Below are 20487 nucleotides of genomic sequence, written 5' to 3'. Positions count from 1 at the left end.
AAGCTCCAGTAATACCTCGCACTCCCCTTATCTTGTTTGCTTCTTAAAAACATGCTAAATTTATGGATAAAATGAAGCCTTTGAGCAGAATTAAGCAGGCAAGTTCACATCAAAGCCTTGTTTCATCATCTTTAGACTGATCTGTTGGGAAGGGCAGCTGGTCCTTATTAAACACCCTTTAAATGTTGCACTTTTAATTAAGTAACATCCATGTTACATTAACATTACCAAATAATAAACTAAAGAAAAGCTGGTATCGTCTAATCATGACTGCCTAACATCTTTTCACCAGTGGACTATAACGTATTAATAGATTAAAGCAAAACTTGTTCCTAAATAAGCGTTTGAGAGGTGTAGTTCCTGCACCTCCGCTTACACAACAGCACATTTTGGGGAGGCAGGGACTGGAGTCTGACACGATCTAAAGTAGGGACACGATCTAGAGGGGAAATTAATCAAAGCCATGACAGTTCGGAGAGACTTCAGATGCAGAAACCTTGTTAGGTCAACAGCTTGTAAATTAGCATCACAGTCCCACTGTGTGTTGAATGCTCATTCTGAAAACACAGCATTTAAACCCTGTGGCCTGGCAGTTCTTGAAGAAACACTCATCTGCTTATTTAAACACTCACGTTCTGGGGCTGCTTTGTGCATTTTTACACTAACTTGGATAGGCAGACTGTCACCAATGCTTTCGGACACCAGAGTAAAAACGGGGTCACGTTCTTTGCTACATTACTTGATAAATCAAACAAAAAAATCGCAATCCTGGAGTGACGTTGAAGCCAAATTCCGAGCTACACGTGATGTTGAAGCCAAGTTCTGAGCGACACCAAGCACCGCAGACACCTCCATGCATGGCTGGCCCTGGCCGCACAGCCCTGCGCCCAACGCGCTGCCGGCGCCGCGGGGAAACGCGCTGAGCTGCAGGTGACATCTCATCGATGCTCCAATGCTATCACATTGTTCTACGTGCAGGTGGAGAGAAATGTAGTGATTCTAAAAATTAAGAAGAAGTGGAGGCTACAGAAGCGCTGGCATCTGGTCAGCAGAGCTTCGACAGCCCCGGAGCTGTCCTGGGTTAATGCAGCCCCGCTGGCAAACACCGACGTCTCCGCCACGCTTCACCTCGGCTGGTCCTGCCCAACTCCCTCACAAATTTTAAATACTCTGCAAGAGAAAATGTAGGGTTTTTTTCTACCTATATGAAAAGAGTAAGAAATCAAAGGAGGAATTTAAACTCCAGTAAATTATTTCTTACACTTTCACCTGAATAAAGTTCTTAAAACATACACTGAGCTGGGAAAATTATTTCAGTATGATTTAGCTCTGTGCGTAGAAAAACCCTGACTGTAGAGAATGTGTTGGGAAAGATGCTTGAGGAGACAAATGTGGGGACACAGCAGGAAAACGAGACAGGCAGAGCCCTGAGAGCGGAACAGCAGGAAATGGGCATCTTCATCTTCGGAGTCTTGCTGACAAAAGGAAGAGGAAATAATTTAGAAAGCTCCTTAAATAAAGAGCATAGAAGATGACACTGGGAGAGCTTCCGCAAACAGAGCCCCTGGTATGTCTGATGAGCTTTGCATACCAAAGATGTTTGGGAAAGATGTTTGCTACAATGCTGTGTTATTTCTTCTTTCTCATCATACAGTCTCATTAAATTTGAGCTTTCTACCGAACGCGGTTCAGTTCCAGGAACTGCAGAGGAATTAAGCATATGAAAAAAATTACTCATGTGTGCAGTCCCATTAGAATCTACCAAACAACTGCAGAGTAAAGTTGCTCATGTGTTTAACACCGAATAAATGAATCTGAAATACATTCAAATCACCATCAGAGCCCAGCTCTGTCTTCCCTGTGCACCTCACGGCTTGTTTATGGGATGAAAACAATTCAGAGGCTGCTTTTCCAGAACAGCTCCCCATGTGGACAAACTTATCCTAGATCACAGTATCACAGTATGTTTGGGATTGGAAGGGACCTCAAAAGATCATCTAGTCCAATCCCCCTGCTGGAGCAGGAACGCCCAGGTGAGGTTGCACAGGAACATGTCCAGGTGGGTCTTGAATGTCTCCAGAGAAGGAGACTCCACAACCCCCCTGGGCAGCCTGTTCCAGGCTCTGTCACCCTTACTGAGAAGAAGTTTTTTCTCAAATTTAAGTGGAACCTCTTGTGTTCCAGCTTGATCCCATTACCCCTTGTCCTATCATTGTTTGCCAACGAGAAGAGCCTGGCTCCATCCTCGTGGCACTCACCCTTTATATATTTATAAACATTAATAAGGTCACCCCTCAGTCTCCTCTTCTCCAAACTAAAGAGCCCCAGCTCCCTCAGCCTTTCCACATAAGGGAGGTGCTCCACTCCCTTAATCATCTTGGTTGCCCTACACTGGACCCTCTCCAGCAGTTCCCTGTCCTTCTTGAACTGAGGGGCCCAGAACTGGACACAATATTCCAGATGGGGTCTCACCAGGGCAGAGTAGAGGGGGACGGAGAACCTCTCTCGATCTACTGACCACCCCCCTTCTAATACATCCCAGGATGCCATTGGCCTTCCTGGCCACAGGCCCTTTCCTGATGGATTCTTTCTGGATACAGGTATGCATACCATGCAGTAAGACCATCCATATGGAAAGCTACTTTGCAATGCTATTCTGCTTTAAGGAAATATTCTACCTTAATCTGAAATAAAATTAAGCGTAGGAATACATTAACATTTCTGTTAAACATCAATGAAAGAAATCCTAGACTTAGCAAAGTCAACCCAAATCCTAAAATCCTGGATCCATTGAAATCCCTGACAATTCTTCGCAACAGTAATGTTGTTATTTGTCCTGATATTAACTGTTTTCCTGCTGCAGTCTTATGTTGAGCTTGTAAGACAAAGTATTCATAAAGCAGGTGATGTATACAGGCATATATTTTGTGCTGGAAGCTGTAAAATAAGTAAATAAATTATCAAATCCAAATACTTTCGTTTTAAAAATATCAGCTACTAAGAATCATGTCAGGAGCTTCAAATACCTCCTCATCCCATTCTTTCAGCTGTAGTCCAGGAATATGCTCATCAAGTCAAGCTTTTATTGCTACAAAATAATGAGGAAACTTGAAACTGTATTTTGTAGAGTGAAAGGAAAACGCTCCTTGCTTGTATAAATGTACCAAGATGGAAAACAGAGTTCAAAATAAAGAATAAAAAGATTCATGGGGGGTGGGAAGTGCACCACACATTTAGCAGAGGAAAATACCCAACCTGGGTGTATCTAAGTGTACATACAGACACTCAGCTCTCTACATCTTATTTCTCCTTAACCAACTATTAAAAGTTAATTCATATTTTTCTAGACTATTTATGCCATTGAGAATTAATTACCTCAATTCAACTGCTTCATTTAACGTTTGCTAGACATTTTTACTTTATGTAGAACGTTAAGACCCATTCATGCCCTTAACACACATTAATTAGACACTACTGCAATAAGAATATCTGTTTGAATAGGATACAATTGCTGCAGGGCTTGTGTCTTTTCAATCAGTCAGTGTCCCTGCAGGGCTCAGAGTGGCAGAGGGGAAGTGGCCTGTGGTTAAACAGAGGAAATACCAAGGAATTTTAATAGAGCAAATAGTCTTTTTACTTCCTACAGGGTCCTACTTCAAAGGGAACCCCGCGCCAGAGCAGACAATGTGTTAGAGGGGCCATCGCTCATTTAATCGTGTGTCAAGTCTACTCAGAACTTACATGCAGACCAAGATAAACCGCACATAACCGGGACAATAGGTCCCATCCTGCAGTCAGGACTCTGATAAATGCTGCCCTGCCCGGTCTCTGCAGGCAAACACACGCAAAACTGGTATTAGAAAATCACACTATGAAATTATAACTAAACAATCAGACAAGATATCTCATACATTGGCTAGGGAAGGCCGAACTTGAAGCTGAAAATACAATAAAACCACAAAGCAGTACAAATATTTAACAAGCTAAAATGTTACATGTTGTGAGCCATAAAGACGAAGAGGGGTTTATGCTAATTGGAAAGAGTGTAACTTTTACTGATCCAAAAGCCAGTCCAAATAATTGTATTAATAATTGGATGTTACGGTACATTCTGGTTTAATAAACACAACAACATCAATTATGTAAGCAAAAATAAAACCAATACAAACTCTTCTGCATAGCTCTATAAATGTCAAAATACACCCATCAAGTGTTATGATTTTTAATAGTGATAATTTGCTTAATAGCTGACAGAAAACTTGACAGAAATATATCCAGTGGTCATTACGAGCATGTGGACTATCCTGCCTGCTCCTGGTGAAACACAATAGACAAAACATTTGATTCCTAATTCTTAGTTAAAAAGACCTGATAGGGGAGTCTAAACCTTCAGCAGTTCCATCCAGCACAAAGATTTAGGTCTTATTATCAGGGACTGAAGTTTGTTTTTCCACACTCTTACACGTTTTCCAATGCTTTCGCCTTTCTAAACTCTGCCACACAAACTTCTGAACTGTGTGTTGCAGGAACATTCTCAAAAGAGCTGATCTGAAACCAGGCAAATCCTTAGTGACAGTCTAACAAAAAGGAAAAGCAAGGAAAGTCAGTTGTGTTCCCCCCGTGTCCTGGATCCCCACGCTTCAACTACATTGGTAACCAGACATCAGGAGAGAGGAAATGACAAAACACACAACGCGAAAGTTATTTGAAATTATCGAAAAAAAAAAAAAAGGAAAAGCGATCAAGAAAAGTCTGACAGCAAAACACGCCAGAAACAGGAACAAAAGGCAAAGACTCGTAACAAAATGTTTATCACCTTCCTCCCCCCTCCCCCAAATTTCCTACATCCTCTGTGTAACGATCAGGCCTGGAGCTCAGACCCCAAGCCGGCCTCGAATCATTAAAATAACAAAGCCCAAGTGATGGTTTTTCCCCTCCAGGTCTGCTCGGGGAAGGGCAGAGCGCTGGTGCCACCGGACCCGGTGAGCGACCGAGTCACTTTTCTGCTCTAAGATGCGACAAACCAACAAATCCCTCTTCCCAGTAAATGCCTCCCGGAGCAGTAAAGCCCCCAAGTTGGAAAACTCTCAGTATGCCCCCCCCAAAAATCAATCTGCAAAAAAACTCCATCGATGCAAAGGAGGGGAATATCGCCCATTACTCACCCTCGCTCCGCAAGTATCGGATGCTGAGCCCCTCCGGCCGCCCGCTGCTCCAGCGAGCCGGGGAGCGGCGAGGAGGAGGAGGAAAGAGCCCAAACGCAGCCCCGCTGCCATGGTCTGAATTGCGGAGCGAAGGGAACCGGGGGCGGAGGGGCCGGCGGGGCATGCGCGGCCGGGGGCGGCCGCTCCGGGGGCGGGAGAGCGGCGGCTCCGGGGGCGGGGGTCCCCCCGCCCCCGGAGCCGCCGCTCTCCCGCCCCCGGAGCGGCCGCCCCATCTGAATACAGGTGTATTGATAACCATTAATGAGTCTCCTCCCAGCTCCCTCAGCCTTTCCTCCCACGGGAGATGCTCCACGCCCTCCAGCATCTTGGTGGCTGCGCTGGACTCTCTCCAGCAGTTCCCTGTCCTGCTGGAACTGAGGGGCCACAACTGGACACAAGATTCCAGGTGTGGTCTCCCCAGGGCAGAGCAGAGGGGCAGGAGAACCTCGCTGACCTACTGACCACCCCCTTCTAACCCACCCCAGGTACCATTGGGTTCCTGGCCACAAGGGCCCAGTGCTGGCTCATGGTCACCCTGCTGTCCCCAGGACCCCCAGGTCCCTTTCCCCTATGCTGCTCTCTAATAGGTCATTCCCCAACTTATACTGGAACCTGGGGTTGTTCCTGCCCACATGTAAGACTCTACCCTTGCCCTTGCTATATTTCATTAAATCAAATGAAGAACCAGAAAGCAAACCCAGCAGCCTTGGCCAAGGTAGCGCTGGGAGCTGTTGGGACACGTCCCCGCGCTGACACCTTTCCCCAGGGACAGTGACAGACTCATGCTGCCTTCCTGGAAAACACCATATTGCCCTTCCCGATCTATATCACTGATCCAGTTACTATGGAGCTGGATGTTGCCCACGATAACCCATGGATTTTGGCTTCTTTTTCCCACAGGTAAGAGAGAAGTGCCACTGCACTGACAAGACTGATGTGCGTCCAAAAAGCAGCAAAATACTTTGTCTTATTTACCAGCACCTTAAACTTAGCAAAGATGTCATCTGACAAAATCACCGTTGATGCCCCCTTCCCAATAGTTCAGCTTGAGCTAATAACAAAGTGACACAACTGAAAAGAAATATCTCCATTCTGCCACCATGTCCAGCTTACTAACATAAATGAGCTGACTGAACACAAATATTTCATTGCTTTGAATACATTTAGAATTTCCACTAAAATCTTTTGTGGAAAAGGGTAGGGGAGAGGTGGGAATCAGTTAACATCTTTAGCTGGAATCTCCACACCGCTGCTAGCTAACACAAGGGCAAAAGCAACTGTGAGGACTCTGCTTTTCTGTAGGCTCTTTAGTCCTTTTTACAGCAGTTTCTTGTTTCCAAATAGTATAGAATGCATAATACCCAAAAGTCACGGGTATCAGTATCATGCAATGTACAGCTGGTTTTGGTTGCCACTCTCTCTTCTTGCTTAAAGCTAAAGAACACGTTTTTTTCCTTCCCCTTCCCGAGCAGCTGTTCCCAGATGGAGGGAACAGTAAGAACCCAGCAGTTCCTATTTCTGAGAATATGGTTAAAAATTCCCTACCAGATTTTTATATCGTTCAGCAAGAAATCCTTCTTAGACTTGGAAGCTGTATGTTCCATCCATACTTCGTATTTCTAGCACTGAAATCTCTCCCAAGAGAGACTGAACTTGACTGCAGAAGGAGTTATGAAAACAGCTCACTTTGGAGCCAGAAAGCACAAAAAAGTGTTCAGCTGAGTCAGACGATCGCAACTCTTGCAGCATCACGCTGCTGTTCTACACACCACGCACCCTTAGAGACGTTGGATGGGCTGCCACGAGCCGAGCAGGCAGAACGCAGCACCTCAGAAACCTCTGACACTCTGGAATCACAAAGTACCACCTTGTTCTCCATAGAAGCACAAATAAGATGCCAGAACAGAAAAGCTGCGATGTGAGGGTCTTCTCCAGCTTCACCGGGCAGATACTGGAAGGTGGAAAACCAGATCTTTTGAAAATAGCCACTCATACTAAAGTGTCCCATTTACATGGGGATGGTTTTCCTGTGGAATGAACAATGAAACAAAAAGGAAAAAGAAAGATCTTCTGCTATCAAAGCTTAAGAACAAAATTAGCAAGTATGAAATGGATGTGGACACTCTCAGCAAGGGCACGAACACTCCCACCAGTGTCAAGGGTCCCAAAAATCCTACACAGATGGACTCTTTCATATTATAACATGCCATAGTTTCAAAAGATCTGGCTAAGCTCAAGTGAAAGATTATCAGCTGACAAGACAGTGACTCCAGACCATAACATTACATTGAAATTTGAATCAAATCTATCAACAGTTATACTTCAAGGCAACTTTTAAATCACTAGGCCTTGAGAAAGGTGCCAAAAAATCAATAAAAACTCTCAGTTCTGAAAGGAAAAATCTGTATGACTATGCCCATTTTATAGATGGGGAAACTTAAGCACAGAGTCGTAAAGAGGCCTGCTTTTATGTCTTGCACACACGCCCAGGGCTAAACCTGTAATTAGATTTGGAGTCAGGAAAGGCTCTGCCCCTTAGCAAGACAGGAAGAGACCCCTGGGTATAGCGGGTTTTGTTTTTAATTTGCTGTTTTCTATAGACACACACTCTGCTCCCTAAGGTCATCCTGACATTAGCAGTGGGTGCTCAAAGCAGCGTGGGCCACATCCAGCCCCCAGAACAGCTCCAGTTGTCCTGAGCCGGCTCCTCCCACCGTGTCCACACAGCCACGGGCACTTCGGGAGCAGCCGCCGCTGCGTCCAGATGGGACTTGAAAGTGGAATCACATAGATGAATTCTGCTTTGATGCTGGCAGCCACTTCTGTATCCAGATGCTTTAAAACAAGTCCTGAAACGAAGCATTCTGTCCCTAATGCTGAATAAGCGAAACCTCGCAGAATCCCTTATAGTATGCAGGCAGTAATATTTCTCTCCTGCTCACTTTTTATGTCACGTTCTCACGGTTTAGCTTTTTCTCCTAAAATCTCAAGTCTGTCTTCAGGTATTTGGGGATGTTTTGAGGCTTGTAGAGTTCAGAGAGTAGGGAGTGAATGGTATTGTGACCTTTCTGGATGACTTAATGTCTTCTACAGGAAATTGCACTTAATTACCTAGGAAGTTTCAGTCCTATATTCCTAAAGGCTCAAGTTAGCATCAAATCTAAGCTAGGCTGAAAAAGAACTGCCTGAAATAAACCAAACAGTCATTATACAAAAATTACCTCTGACCACCATCAAAATAACAATTTATCAGCGATTCACAGATCTAAATCTTCATATAATATTTACAGCTCCCCAGACCCCACAGTCCTCTGCATTGTACACAGGCCAACCTGTTCTGCTGGCAGAGGTTTGCACTCACATGTCAACTCTCCCTCTGTATTTCTGTTCAGTTTTGCATCTGTTTATTCATATGAATATAATAAAGGAGCAGACAGCTCAGCTGTGAGATGATTCTGTTTGCTGATGTGCCACCAAACCCACTCGCAAAGCTGCGGAACTGGCTCTGAGGAGAGGGGGAGTGGGGCAGGAACGCGGCTTTCAGCAGCAGTCTGCTCTCCACTGCATTAGCTGTAACATGAAACTGCACTTGCAGAGAAAAGCAGATTGTAACGCAAAGAAAACTAAAAATTGCATGGAGGAGTCACTTTTCAATGTAAATTCTGCTGAACTAGAAATATTCTAAACCAACAACTGCATCCCTTTTATTCTTTAGCAACAATTCAATAATTTTTAATGTTCAATTTGAAAACTATATTTTTCTACAATGTAGGCATTTCATCTCAATCAACTATTAAAAATGCAAATCAAGATCCCCACAATGCGGTTCAAATAAATGCTAGAAATGTTAATGATGTTTTTACAAGAGTTTCTCGGTTTTACTTCTCATCTCAGCCCTTCCCTTCTACAGCACAATGCTTTCCATCCCGACAACTTGTCATTTTCCCTCTGCAGGGGAATATGGGGAAGGGGGCGGAGGAGCAACCCTGACCTAAGTCTGTTCTGAAATTCAACAGCATCCTGTGGCAATGTCTGCAAAACTAATCCCGGCACACACTAAGGGACCCCTCGCTGAGCACAAACTGAGCCTTAAACCCCTTCCCATTTAACGCAGGGAGAGCGATTTGCTCGAGCACTTCAGGATGACATCATTTGTCGTTTGAGGCCAAAAGCTACGGATAATTAAGGCTAAAGAAAATGTTTTGAAGATTTTTGTAATTAAAATGCATGGAGCCATTAGTAACAGATACCGTTACAGAACAATAGGAACATGGCTGGAAGAATTTAAAAAAATAAATCTTTGTATTGTGTAACCATTATGGAAGAAGACTGGAAAGCACTTTGGCAATAGCGACTCAATTCTACTCCCACTAAGGGAAATACACAAACAAAAGAAAATACAAATGCTGGAAGCATATGGAAATTGCAATCGTTATTTCTATGATAGATGCATCATATTTCAGAGAATAATTTAAAAACACTTTTAAAGCAGATTTACAAAAGAATCCACAGCAGTTCTACAAGACTGGGCTATAAAGGAGAAGAAGGGCCCTGTTCGGAACGACAGTTGTTGCCGGCAGCTCTGCCTCTCAAACAAGCAAACTCAAGGTTCTTTTCATCTACAGTCTGGCAAATTATTTTAAAACAAAAATCTGAAGCAGTCAGGTACTGGAATTGAGGTAACTGCTTATTCTGGAAAGACTAAAATCAATATGCAGCTAATAGACTGATCAAACACAATGGACGAGGTTTGTTAACACTTACATAGAAAGTTAAGCCATGTTAATATAAGTTATAACAGATCATTATCATTTGTTTCTAATTAGATTATAATAGTAACAGTCACTGAAAACACCACTCCTACTAAACTCTAATTTGTGTTACAGCTTATTGCCCAGGACCAAACGTTGACAGAGGAAAGAATGGAAAGACTGGCAGAGTTTTCTCATTTAAACAAGAATGTCTACAAGGAAAGGAGGTTTGCCGCAGAAGCGAAGTTTCCCAAGTCTCCAGCCACAGCCGCTGCCGTCCAAGGGCAGTGCTGGTGCCTCATGACAACGCTGCCCCATGACTTCCCTTGTCAAAATTAATTAGAGCAGTTTGCAATTATTTTGTCAGATAGCCACATCCTGGAGCACAGAACAAGATGCTGTTCCAGCTCTGGAGTGAGAGAACTGCATTTCACTGAATGCCTCTTATCCAGATATCTATCTGGTAACTTACAGTTATTTGAATCAAGAAAGAAATTAACGTGGATACTAAGTAATTTATCAATATCTTACCCTGACTGACCACTCTGAAATGCAAGATAAACTGTTAAGAAATGCACAGTATTTAAACAGCACCACGTCATTTCTTACCCTTCTAACGTGATAAAATAATGACAAATGAAAAGTCTGGTGGCGATAAGTGTTTCTGCATGGCAAACCTTCGCATTGTCAACATTCTATTTATTACCACAGAGGAGCTGTATTAGTAGAAATTGTACCAGAAGTCATTGTAAGTTCTACACTATCAGTTTGGGGGGTTGTTTTGTTGGTTTTGGTTGGTTTTTTTTTAGAATTACTGGCCACTTTGTCAAATGTTTTCTGGAATATAAAAAGATTCTGCTACCATAAATGGACTATGTCAGGCAGTCTTATAAACACATACTCCAGAAAGCTCTCTAAATTAATTTAGAGACAAGGTTGGCTGCCCAAAACTGAATTCTTATAGGTAATAGCTAATAGCTAATTATTAATAAATGCTCACTAGGTTCAGAGCAATATTGACCACTTGGAACTTTTGCAAATCAGGCCCAACATCAAGCATTTGTATGCACGCACAATATAAATTTGGTTGCAAAGTTTGTACAGCAGTTCCAGTCACCTGCGGGCGCTCCGCCTACCCACAGCCTCATGGCTGCGGATTTCACTCAAAATGAATTTAACACGTGGGACTGCAGGTATAAAATCTGGCCACAAGAGGGCAAAAGCAGCCCAGCATTTGTAGAGGTATTTCAACCACAGACCATCATCACGGCTACAAGATTTATGAATGCAAGTCTGATGAAAAAGGAAAGTGTTTAAGATGCAGCTAATATATAGCCAACAATCTTTAATTCAGAATACTTGATCCGCTATCTCCTTATTTCCTTAATACGGCATCATTCATAAAAATTGAATTCAAAGATATTCTGGAGTATTACCATGACTGATGTATTACAATTTAAAAAACTAACAATTGTGATTTCACACGCTAAGTCAGAATACAAACCAAGAAGATTGAGACTTATCTGATCACTGTTCTGAAGGGCAGATAAACAGAAAGACTGCCAGGCAAAGTATGCTGAAATCTGGTCCCACTCCATTTTTGCAATTTCAGGATGCATGGAGGCCTCTTCTGACTCATCCCCTACTGTTATTTGGACTGGCTGTGCTCAGACATATAACATTACATATTACATGTAGTATATTACCAAGGTAGCCCAGAAAGTTGCACATTATCAGGAAGTACAAGATTAGAAAATCCTGTGAAGTCCAGACTATTAGTTTCTAAGACTGAAAAAAATCAGCTGTATTTGAGAAAGTGATGGCCACAGTTGGAACCCATGCTGGTCAAAGCAGGTATAAATGTAAAGCTAGAGGTTCTCCTGCAACTTGTTGATGCATTTACTTTGGAAGAGCAAGCTAAGCCAAGATAAAGCAAATACTGCAATTACGCTGTTAAACTCTTTGTCCTCAGCACTACTGCTACAGTCTTAGTACCTCACACCGTCATCCTTAGGGTAACATCCACTAATTGGGAGCAGGATACTGGGGCTGGCGCCTTTATTATTCTGCTACTATTCTACTCCTTCTCTTAAATTGCTTTGTCAGACTTCTGTCACTTGAGACATTAGGCGTATTTAGGTATTTGCCAGATAATAGACTGAGGTTCTTAGCATCAATCTGCACAGATTAGTCTAATCTGTTGCTGCTGGAAACCTTGTTTCCACCGTAAAGCAGACAATAGTGTCAAGTTACCTGCCAGAAGGTTAAACTACGGGCAATGTATGTTTTGAGGTGAGAAGAAAAACAAAATTGAACTCAAGCATTCCCAGTATTGTCTTTACCTTTACCAGATCAGGTGGGTATCTGAATTGAGATTCCGATTTCTCTAAAAACTATTCCTCATGGATTTCAGTACATTTAAAGTGCTTCATTTGTGACTATTTCCTAAGTATTTTTGAAAGCAGGATACAATAGAAGTTCGGTTAGTCATGTTAATTAGTCACGAATAATTAGCATTTCAATATTGGATAAAACTTTGCTCCTGGAAAACCAACTTAGGATGAAAATAACAAAGTCAAGCAATTCAAGATGTTAGGAATTCTATAAAAATGAAGGCAATGAGCCCCTGAAGTTAAAGACAGAAAATGGCAAATTCCTGGAGCCTTGTTCTAAAGTAATGCAGCTTTTCAGTAGTATTTTCAGAAAATACAGATTAAAAACAAACAAACCTCACCATCTCTTATATCTCAACCTATCATCTAAGTATCAAATAAGGACTTAAGTCAGATCATCCTTCCCTTAGCTTTTCCTAATATGAAACTACATAATTTTAAGTTCTTTCAATCACCACTTTTCTCAAACTTACCTTTCATTCTATAGGACAGCAGATATCACAGATACAAACGTCAAGAAAGGAAGAGCAAACTTGGTTTGTTCGCGATATAAAAGGTATGATCTTATCTCATAAAATCCTAAACTAACTGCATTTCACAATACCTTGCAACTATTCAGCAAAGATACATTAAATCATCCATTATATAAGTACAACTGAACCATCTAGACATGCCCTAAGAAAGAACACAAGTTAGAAGAGACAGAGGAATCAGAAACTGTCTGGAAGCAGCAGAGACAGCTCTTGAAAATCCTAACGCCCGCCTCTTCTGGAGACGATGCTACACTGAACGTAACATGCCAGGAAAAAATCTGTTGCCATTTTATTATTATTAAACAAGAAAGTGCAAGTGAAGAACAACCTGACAGTATTTGCACTACTAAGACCCCACAAGAATCTATGGATTTTTTCCCCCTCCTTTTCTGCTCTTTACATTTAGCCTGTATTAACAATGATCCAGTGACTTCCATGTCCTCAGTGTCCTGACTTCACAGACCTGAGTGTCAGACTGAATGAGCCCGCTGGCCCGGGTGTGGAGATTGAAGACTTGGGCTCAGAATTCTTCCTCCAGTGAATATCAAAGTAATTCATACAAAGCAAAACTGTTTCCACAGGAAATACGGCAACCAACATCATAGCTCAGTCGCTAAACATTGCTTCAACATGGGATAGTTTGCCGGTGATCCATACTCTGAATTAGATAAAAACAATTTGAGTGTCATAAGCACTCACATAATTTCCTCTCCCGACTTCACAGATTGAAATATCCTTTCAAGTCAGCGCTCCAGCTGAACCATCAGCCTAACACAAACCGATAACTTTGTGTACACAGCTGGGCCCATGCAGAACGTGTCTCTGGTGGGTACCTCGGGCTGAAGGCTCATTGAAGGACACCAGCGTTTCAAACAGGCGCTCAGAGCTCTGCTGAACAGGGAACAGCAAAGCCACCCTCACAAACCCTTCCTGCACCCTGGCCAGCAAGAGCTGCGCTTTGGGTTGGTTTTTATAAGGCTGCCCTTCAGGCTGAGTATCAAATAGGAGGATAATTAACTTTCATGGACTGCTTGATAAAAATGAACTCAACACCCTAAAACTAATGGCAATGATCTAGATACCTGGTCTGGTCCCAACTGATTTGATGCTGTGAAATGCTGCATTCTGTCATTAAAAGATAATAGTGCAACTTCCATAACTGGAATACTTAACACTGACAAGAGACGAGATATCCAAGTTGAAGTAGTAAATAGACAAATATCCTAAATTAAAATATTCTATTAAAATATTATAATTTTCAGCTTATTTTAACCAAACAGTTCTTCAAATTGAGCAGTCAGTTGAATAGTAGCGCTTCCATTTGAGATAACTTTTTCTAAAAAATTATGTTCTTAATAAAAGGATCATACTCTTTATAAATAAGCTACTTAAACTTCAATGTGACAAACAATCTGTTTCAGGTAGCGAAATCTATCTTCCATATTGTGTATTTCAGAATTTAAACACTCTTTTAAAAAAAAACAACCACCATGAAGCTTTTTTAAGTCACCTTCAGTTAAACTGCGGTAATTCATACTAGCTGAAAATCTTGTGCAACCTCGGGTTTGGATTTCTTTAGACTGCAAAAATACCTGAACTTTTCTGAAAGTACTTATTAAAATATGGAGAAAAAGTTCACTTTTTCCACAAAAAGTAGATTATAATAATACTTCAAGTATTTACAGTTTATTTGAAGGAAAGTTATGATAAACTTTCAAATCTGGGGATAAAATCATAATTAATGTATCACCATTACTAAACACAAGCTGTGAAGATTCCAGTAATTCCTCATGTTGTACTGTAGCACCGTAACAGCAAACCTTCCTTCTACTCTAGCAGGCTGTTGGTGAGATTATTTTTCACCATTAGAAACTGAGATTCTCGGTGTGATCTTTTCAGCTTGGCACGCCGGTTCTGGAACCAGATCTAAAATGGAAAGAAAAGGCATGCTTTTCAGAAACACAGCACTGGTAGCAGAGTCAACTTTGACACTTTAAAATATACACACAACTTTGGAGTATTTCATGTAATGACAGTGGTTTGGAAGTTCAATACAAATTTAAAATCGGCAGAAAACGTCAGGTAGCCACCTGCAATAATCTAATGCCACAGACGAAGAAAAGAATACCCCCAGCTTAACTGGAACATTAGGACCAGCTTCACTGAAATTACTATAAAAACTAATATTAACTTCATTGACACTGTATCAGACCCTGGAAGATTCTGAGCATCTGGAATTCACGCACAAGTCTTAAGGTGTTGTTTCTTCGGATGCTTTGTTAATCTCCGCCTAAAGCTTCCCGTCAAGCCCAATCTAATACTTTGCATCAATAGCTTAATAAACACCAAGGTGAGGCCCACATTCTAATATTTCTGGCATGCTTCTTATCACATTGGACTGCCTGGAAAGCAATAATTAAAAACCCTGAGTAGATTTTGCTTTAGGTCAAATGAAGACATAGGCTCAAACACTGGTTTAACACATATGCTCTACTGACAGTCTCACAAAATACTTAAGAAAAAATAGAAATTATTTCAATATTTGTTCCAAATTTGTTTTTCAAATACAGTGACAAGCATAATATAAACATGATTTTTAAATGTGAAAGCAAATGATCAAGTTCTGCACATGATAACTAGAGAATAACAGCAAGTACCATGGAAATACTGCAGTGCTGAACACCCCATCAACGCTATGGAAGGAGGTTTAAGATTTCAGAAGGAATTCAACAGCTTCTATTTCACAAATTCTTCCTGGCACACCACATGTATAAATGTACACCAAATTGAGATTATTAAAATTATTGCTACTGCTGTCAAAATAATTATTTCTATAATCAGCGAGTACATATACATGGAATTACAGAAAAGTTCAAAGAAATCTTTAATTACCTGTATCCTGTCTTCATCTAAATCTAATTTGCGAGCTAGCTCTTCTCTGATATCGATGCCGGGGTAGGAGTTCATTTTAAAAACATTTTCTAAGACTTCAATCTGAGGAGATAAAACATAGTTGTTGAATAGTTATCACTACCTTCATAGAAGTAATAAAGAAAATAAATATAAAAACCAGTTTAGTTTGTTCAACAGGAGACTTCCAAGCAGCGTTTGTGCAATTCTGATTCCATGCATAAACACAGGTCAGCTGAAATTAGCAACGTTACTGTTAATTTACACTAGTTCTGATTACTAGTTCTCTCTGCAGACGTACATCATACTGGATTAGTCAGCTGTTATAGGCTTCTACCAACATTTGACTAAACTACATTGCTATTCATTTATTAAGCACTGAGAAAATCCCTACCTGGTTTCTAGTGAACGCAGTTCTTGGTCTTCTGCCCCTGTACCAGCTCAACTCTCGTTTGAAGGACAGCCTTTCTGTGACTGAAAAATAGTTTTCACACCTCAAAACTTTTTCCTCTTGCGCTGGATTACTGTTAGCACGGAATAATGGATTTTCATAGCAAACAACAGGGATTTGCAGATGGGAAGATCTGTCATCACCTAAAACTAGAAGAAGCAAGCAAACAAGAGCTTCAATGTACTTGTTTTTAGTAGAAACATGAAAATATCAAGATTTTTAAAGGACTAAAAGCTTGAGAGGTTACAGAACAGGCTGCTGACTTACCCAGGTTGGTGCAGGCATCCACCCACGGTCTGTGGGGTTTCCCAGCTGGAATGCCATCTTTCTTCTGCTCCAGTCCCAAAATACTTTCAATGGAAAACGAGCACTGTATGGTTTTCTTTTCTGCAAAACCAGACACCTTCCGAAGGTTCTGAGACACGGCTGCAGTGGCCGCGCTCAGCGATGTACCTGCCATGCTGTTACCCTCAGCCAGCACAGCGCGGATACTGTACTTGCATTTTCCACAGGTCCTCCTTATAGCTATGTTGACAAGGGGGTTGGATTTGCCACGTCATTAATTAAAATCTTTTATTAGAAAGTTTTAGCATGTCAATGAAAACTCTCCCACCAAGAGGCACGAGGAGTTAATTGTTTATTTGTTTGCAAGTAATTAGCAACTAATGGTGACACCAGGGGGGCCACCAAGAGGGACAAAAAGTGTTATCTCTCCTAACCAGAACATCGACTTAACTTTCTCAAAAGAAGCCGTGCACAAATACAGTACTTCTCTTTTATTTGAAATCATTAATGTATAAAATCGGGTTTTTACAAAACTTTATACTCTAATGGACTCCACTTACCTAAACATAGCAGCATGATAGGAAACCAGTCAAGTGATAAGTAATCTCATTTAAGTGAATTTCCTTCCAAGGAAATTTAAAAAATAATCTCTTAATGCTATTAGGGTAATCCCGATGAAAATGCCTCTGTTTTTTCATATGCATATGTAATGGTGAACGTGGTCAATAAAACAACAATAGCTTCTGGCGTAAGGCGCTGTGCAGTGGGTTGGCAATGTTGTCAGAGCTCAGTGTAATTGCCTTCCAAGTGCCTGGATTAGTTAACAGGAACAGTTGCACCAACTATTTTAAATAATTCATGCATTCATTTTTCTTATTAAAATAACTTCGTTGTGGCTTTTTTGAAGCATACCATACGTGAAATTTCCTGATCATCCTTTGCAACATAAAAACAAACCTTAAAGTAACAGAAGCAGTACACTCAAGTTTACTGGTTTAAAACATCATTTTACTGCTACCTGTTCCTCTCTTCTCGAAGATTTATAACCAATATAAACTTATTTAAACCCTATAAACCAAACACTTTAAATGACCAAAAATCATGAGTAATGGGAAAAATCTGGCCTTCTATTTTCTCTTGGTTTGCCATTTTCGCAGAGTAATTTAGTCTGTGTCATCAGTCATTCACATGGCTAAGAGCAAATAGTAGGGACATAAACAGTATATCCACTTTGATTCTGTTTATATTTTTAAACAACCCAAGATAAATCTTTAGGAACAGACAGAGGCAGGAAAGTCGCTAAGGAAACGGCAGAGTCTAGAATTGATAATAATGCACTGAGGGAGATTCTACAGAGAAAAATGCCATCCATGGTGGGTTCACATCAAAAAGACGTTCAGCTGAAGAATGCTGACTTACTGGACTGACTTTGCGTTGCACGACAAGATTGTTCTCAAACCAAACTATCAAAGAGTGACAATTGAAGAAGTGATCCTACCCAGGAGACCTTATCAGCACGTATCAATATAACTGCAATGACCCCCTGTAAACTAAGTTCCAACCATCATTTAACAGCCTCAGCAAACACAAAGTGCAAATATTTAAACAAAAGCTGTAAGGACAGATGTACGAAGCCACTGCTTGCTGGAATATTTGGTGTACTGGAGGTCAGTGAGACACAGTGTTAAGCAAGGGCCTTGCAGCACTTTATGTTTCAGTACAGTTGCTCCCAACAAGGCAACCTGTGACCATAACAAAGCGAAAGGACTCCTCCCGACTGCACACAGTTATTTGGAGCGTTGGGGCTGCACACCAGGTCCAGGTTGCTAGATTTCCTTGAAGAGAAGCTTGCTCAGTTGTAGAAGAAAGCTATTTGTTAGCAAGATAAACAGTCAAACTTTTCCATAAGAAATTAGGATTAAAATATATTTTCCAACAGTGCGAAAAACTTAAAAGTTTTAGATCCAAGAATACCTGGTAGTAAAGAACCACCGAAAGTGTAAAGAGACATTGAGCCTTCACTCAAAAACTACACTTGGTTATTTTGACCCATTAGAAATAATCAATACTCCTCTTGCAAGCAGTAGGGAACTACCTATAGAGTTTTAACTAAATATGACCATAGGGGTAATCAGAGCAACACAACAAACATTAAGTTGAAAATCCTGAGTAATCAATAATAGGAGAAATCACTGCTCCTTGGATATGCAAATCCAATCCTCTTAAAGCACCACATACTCGACGAGGCAGCAAACTAATCTCCCTTTGCGATTTTGCACCACTGTTTTTTGCCCAGAACAGCAGAGTTCATCTGTTCAGTAGATGAAGCTCTTGTTCTTCAGAGATGTGAAGCCCCTTGGGACTCTGTTTACAGTAGCTGAATACACACACCAGGAGTTCTGGATGGCTTTGGTCCAAAACCCAACATTTTCTGTTGCCACCTTTGCTGTTCTCACCCATTGCTACTCCACCGCCAGGTCACCTTTCATGATAAGCCCGTGCAATATTTTGAGCTTTTTGAAAAGGTATAAATGGTATATGTAAGCTTCCTTGATTACTTATCACACTCGAAATAACCACCTTTCATCGCACCTTTCCCATGGCTTCTTTACCACCCTGCACCAGTATTTCACCACCTCAACTATTCTGCTCCGTACTGCCCTTTCAAGCATGTTTTGAATAGGAATAACAAAGACTGTATTCAACACCAACTTCAAAACTCAAAAGGTTGTTTTAAGCAAGAAGACCTCAAAACTGTTACCACTATTTTTCACAAAATATGACTAAAAGCAGTTAGCTATTTCTTCACTGAAGTAAAAGCTATTTTGACCCAGGGAGATTAAGTGAACACAGATAAATTCAAGGTAAATCCAAGGCTGGCACTAGCAGAAGTCTGAGAAAGTGTGTGAAACAGTGGGTGACATGCTAATAAATCCTACCTTATCCAAATAGCTACTTTCACCCTCCTGCAGAGGCAGAATATTCTCTCCCTTAGGGGATGCATCTGGAATTCTCTAGAGAGCCACTGGTTGCTCTTCTGCCTGTTTACGTGGTGCGAAGTGTTAGTTCCACACATTTTTAAGGCCCCTTATTATTTTGCAGAAAGAACAGGGAAAAAAAAAAAAATCACACTAACAAAACATCTACAATGCTGAAAAAAGCTTAACACTAAAATCACTCACTAAAGGGTTCACAGGGATTCTTCAATCCATTAGTATCGAGTCTCATCTGTTGCTGTCAAATTTGCATCTCAAATAACACTTTTGGATACCTTGTAATATTCGTAAAAAACAAACACATAAGACCAAGACAAGTAACATCTTACACAATGGTTCAACATAAGGGATGTATTAAAAAAGGTGACTACTAATTCAAAGAAGCCCTGGTACTACAACATGATTAGAAAGGCCTCCCTCGCAGCTAAACCAGACGGAATCACATAAACTGAATTGTTACAATCAACAGCAACAAGACACATTTTTATGGTACATGCCAGCTGAGATACCAAAGCACATTTCTACATATTAAAGATGTTTGTTCGCATTTTGTTTTTTCTTCTATAAAGTATTTAATTCTAAAAGACCTTTTCTCTGCTCAGAGCAGCTAAAGAAATGTTTTGTTTTTCCTCTGCCACTTGGAAATACACAAAGGTAACTAAAACCAATGGCATTTAAACTTACTACCTTCCTGAAATCTGTGAGGGAAATGCATCTTGTAGTACAAACCAGAGAGCATTTCTTACAGAAGACTGCTGTAAAACATAGCCACAAGTTAACTGATATCAAAATCAGAGAGCTATGCATATATAGGTCATGAACCAAAGCTAACATTTTGTCTTTAAAACACTTGGTCTTCAAAAAACCCTGTAAGTTGTCTCTGTATTATGTTCCTCATATGACAGAAGGAGAAGTGGTGTGACTGGCTCCAGTGAGGTGAGTCACCAGCTGAGCCGGTAAATGA

General features: G+C 41.0%; 1 protein-coding gene across 1 annotated transcript; it reads right to left on the bottom strand.

Annotated features, from left to right (window-relative positions):
- Positions 1-14708: 14708 nt before the first annotated feature.
- Positions 14709-16720, bottom strand: HESX1 (HESX homeobox 1; the record flags this gene model as incomplete). Its single annotated transcript, XM_080350515.1, has 4 exons — positions 16510-16720; positions 16186-16391; positions 15774-15875; positions 14709-14807 (listed from the first exon to the last, which is right to left on the bottom strand). Exons 1-4 carry the CDS (start codon positions 16700-16702, stop codon positions 14709-14711), a joined length of 600 nt encoding a protein of 199 aa, XP_080206641.1. The 5' UTR covers positions 16703-16720.
- Between the last annotated feature and the right edge of the window lie 3767 nt (positions 16721-20487).

Source organism: Nesoenas mayeri (genome assembly GCF_963082525.1).
Source record: "Nesoenas mayeri genome assembly, chromosome: 10".
In the NCBI taxonomy this organism is placed as follows: Eukaryota; Metazoa; Chordata; class Aves; order Columbiformes; family Columbidae; genus Nesoenas; species Nesoenas mayeri.
Note: the sequence above shows the minus strand (reverse complement) of the source record. Positions and strands in the feature narration are given on the sequence as shown.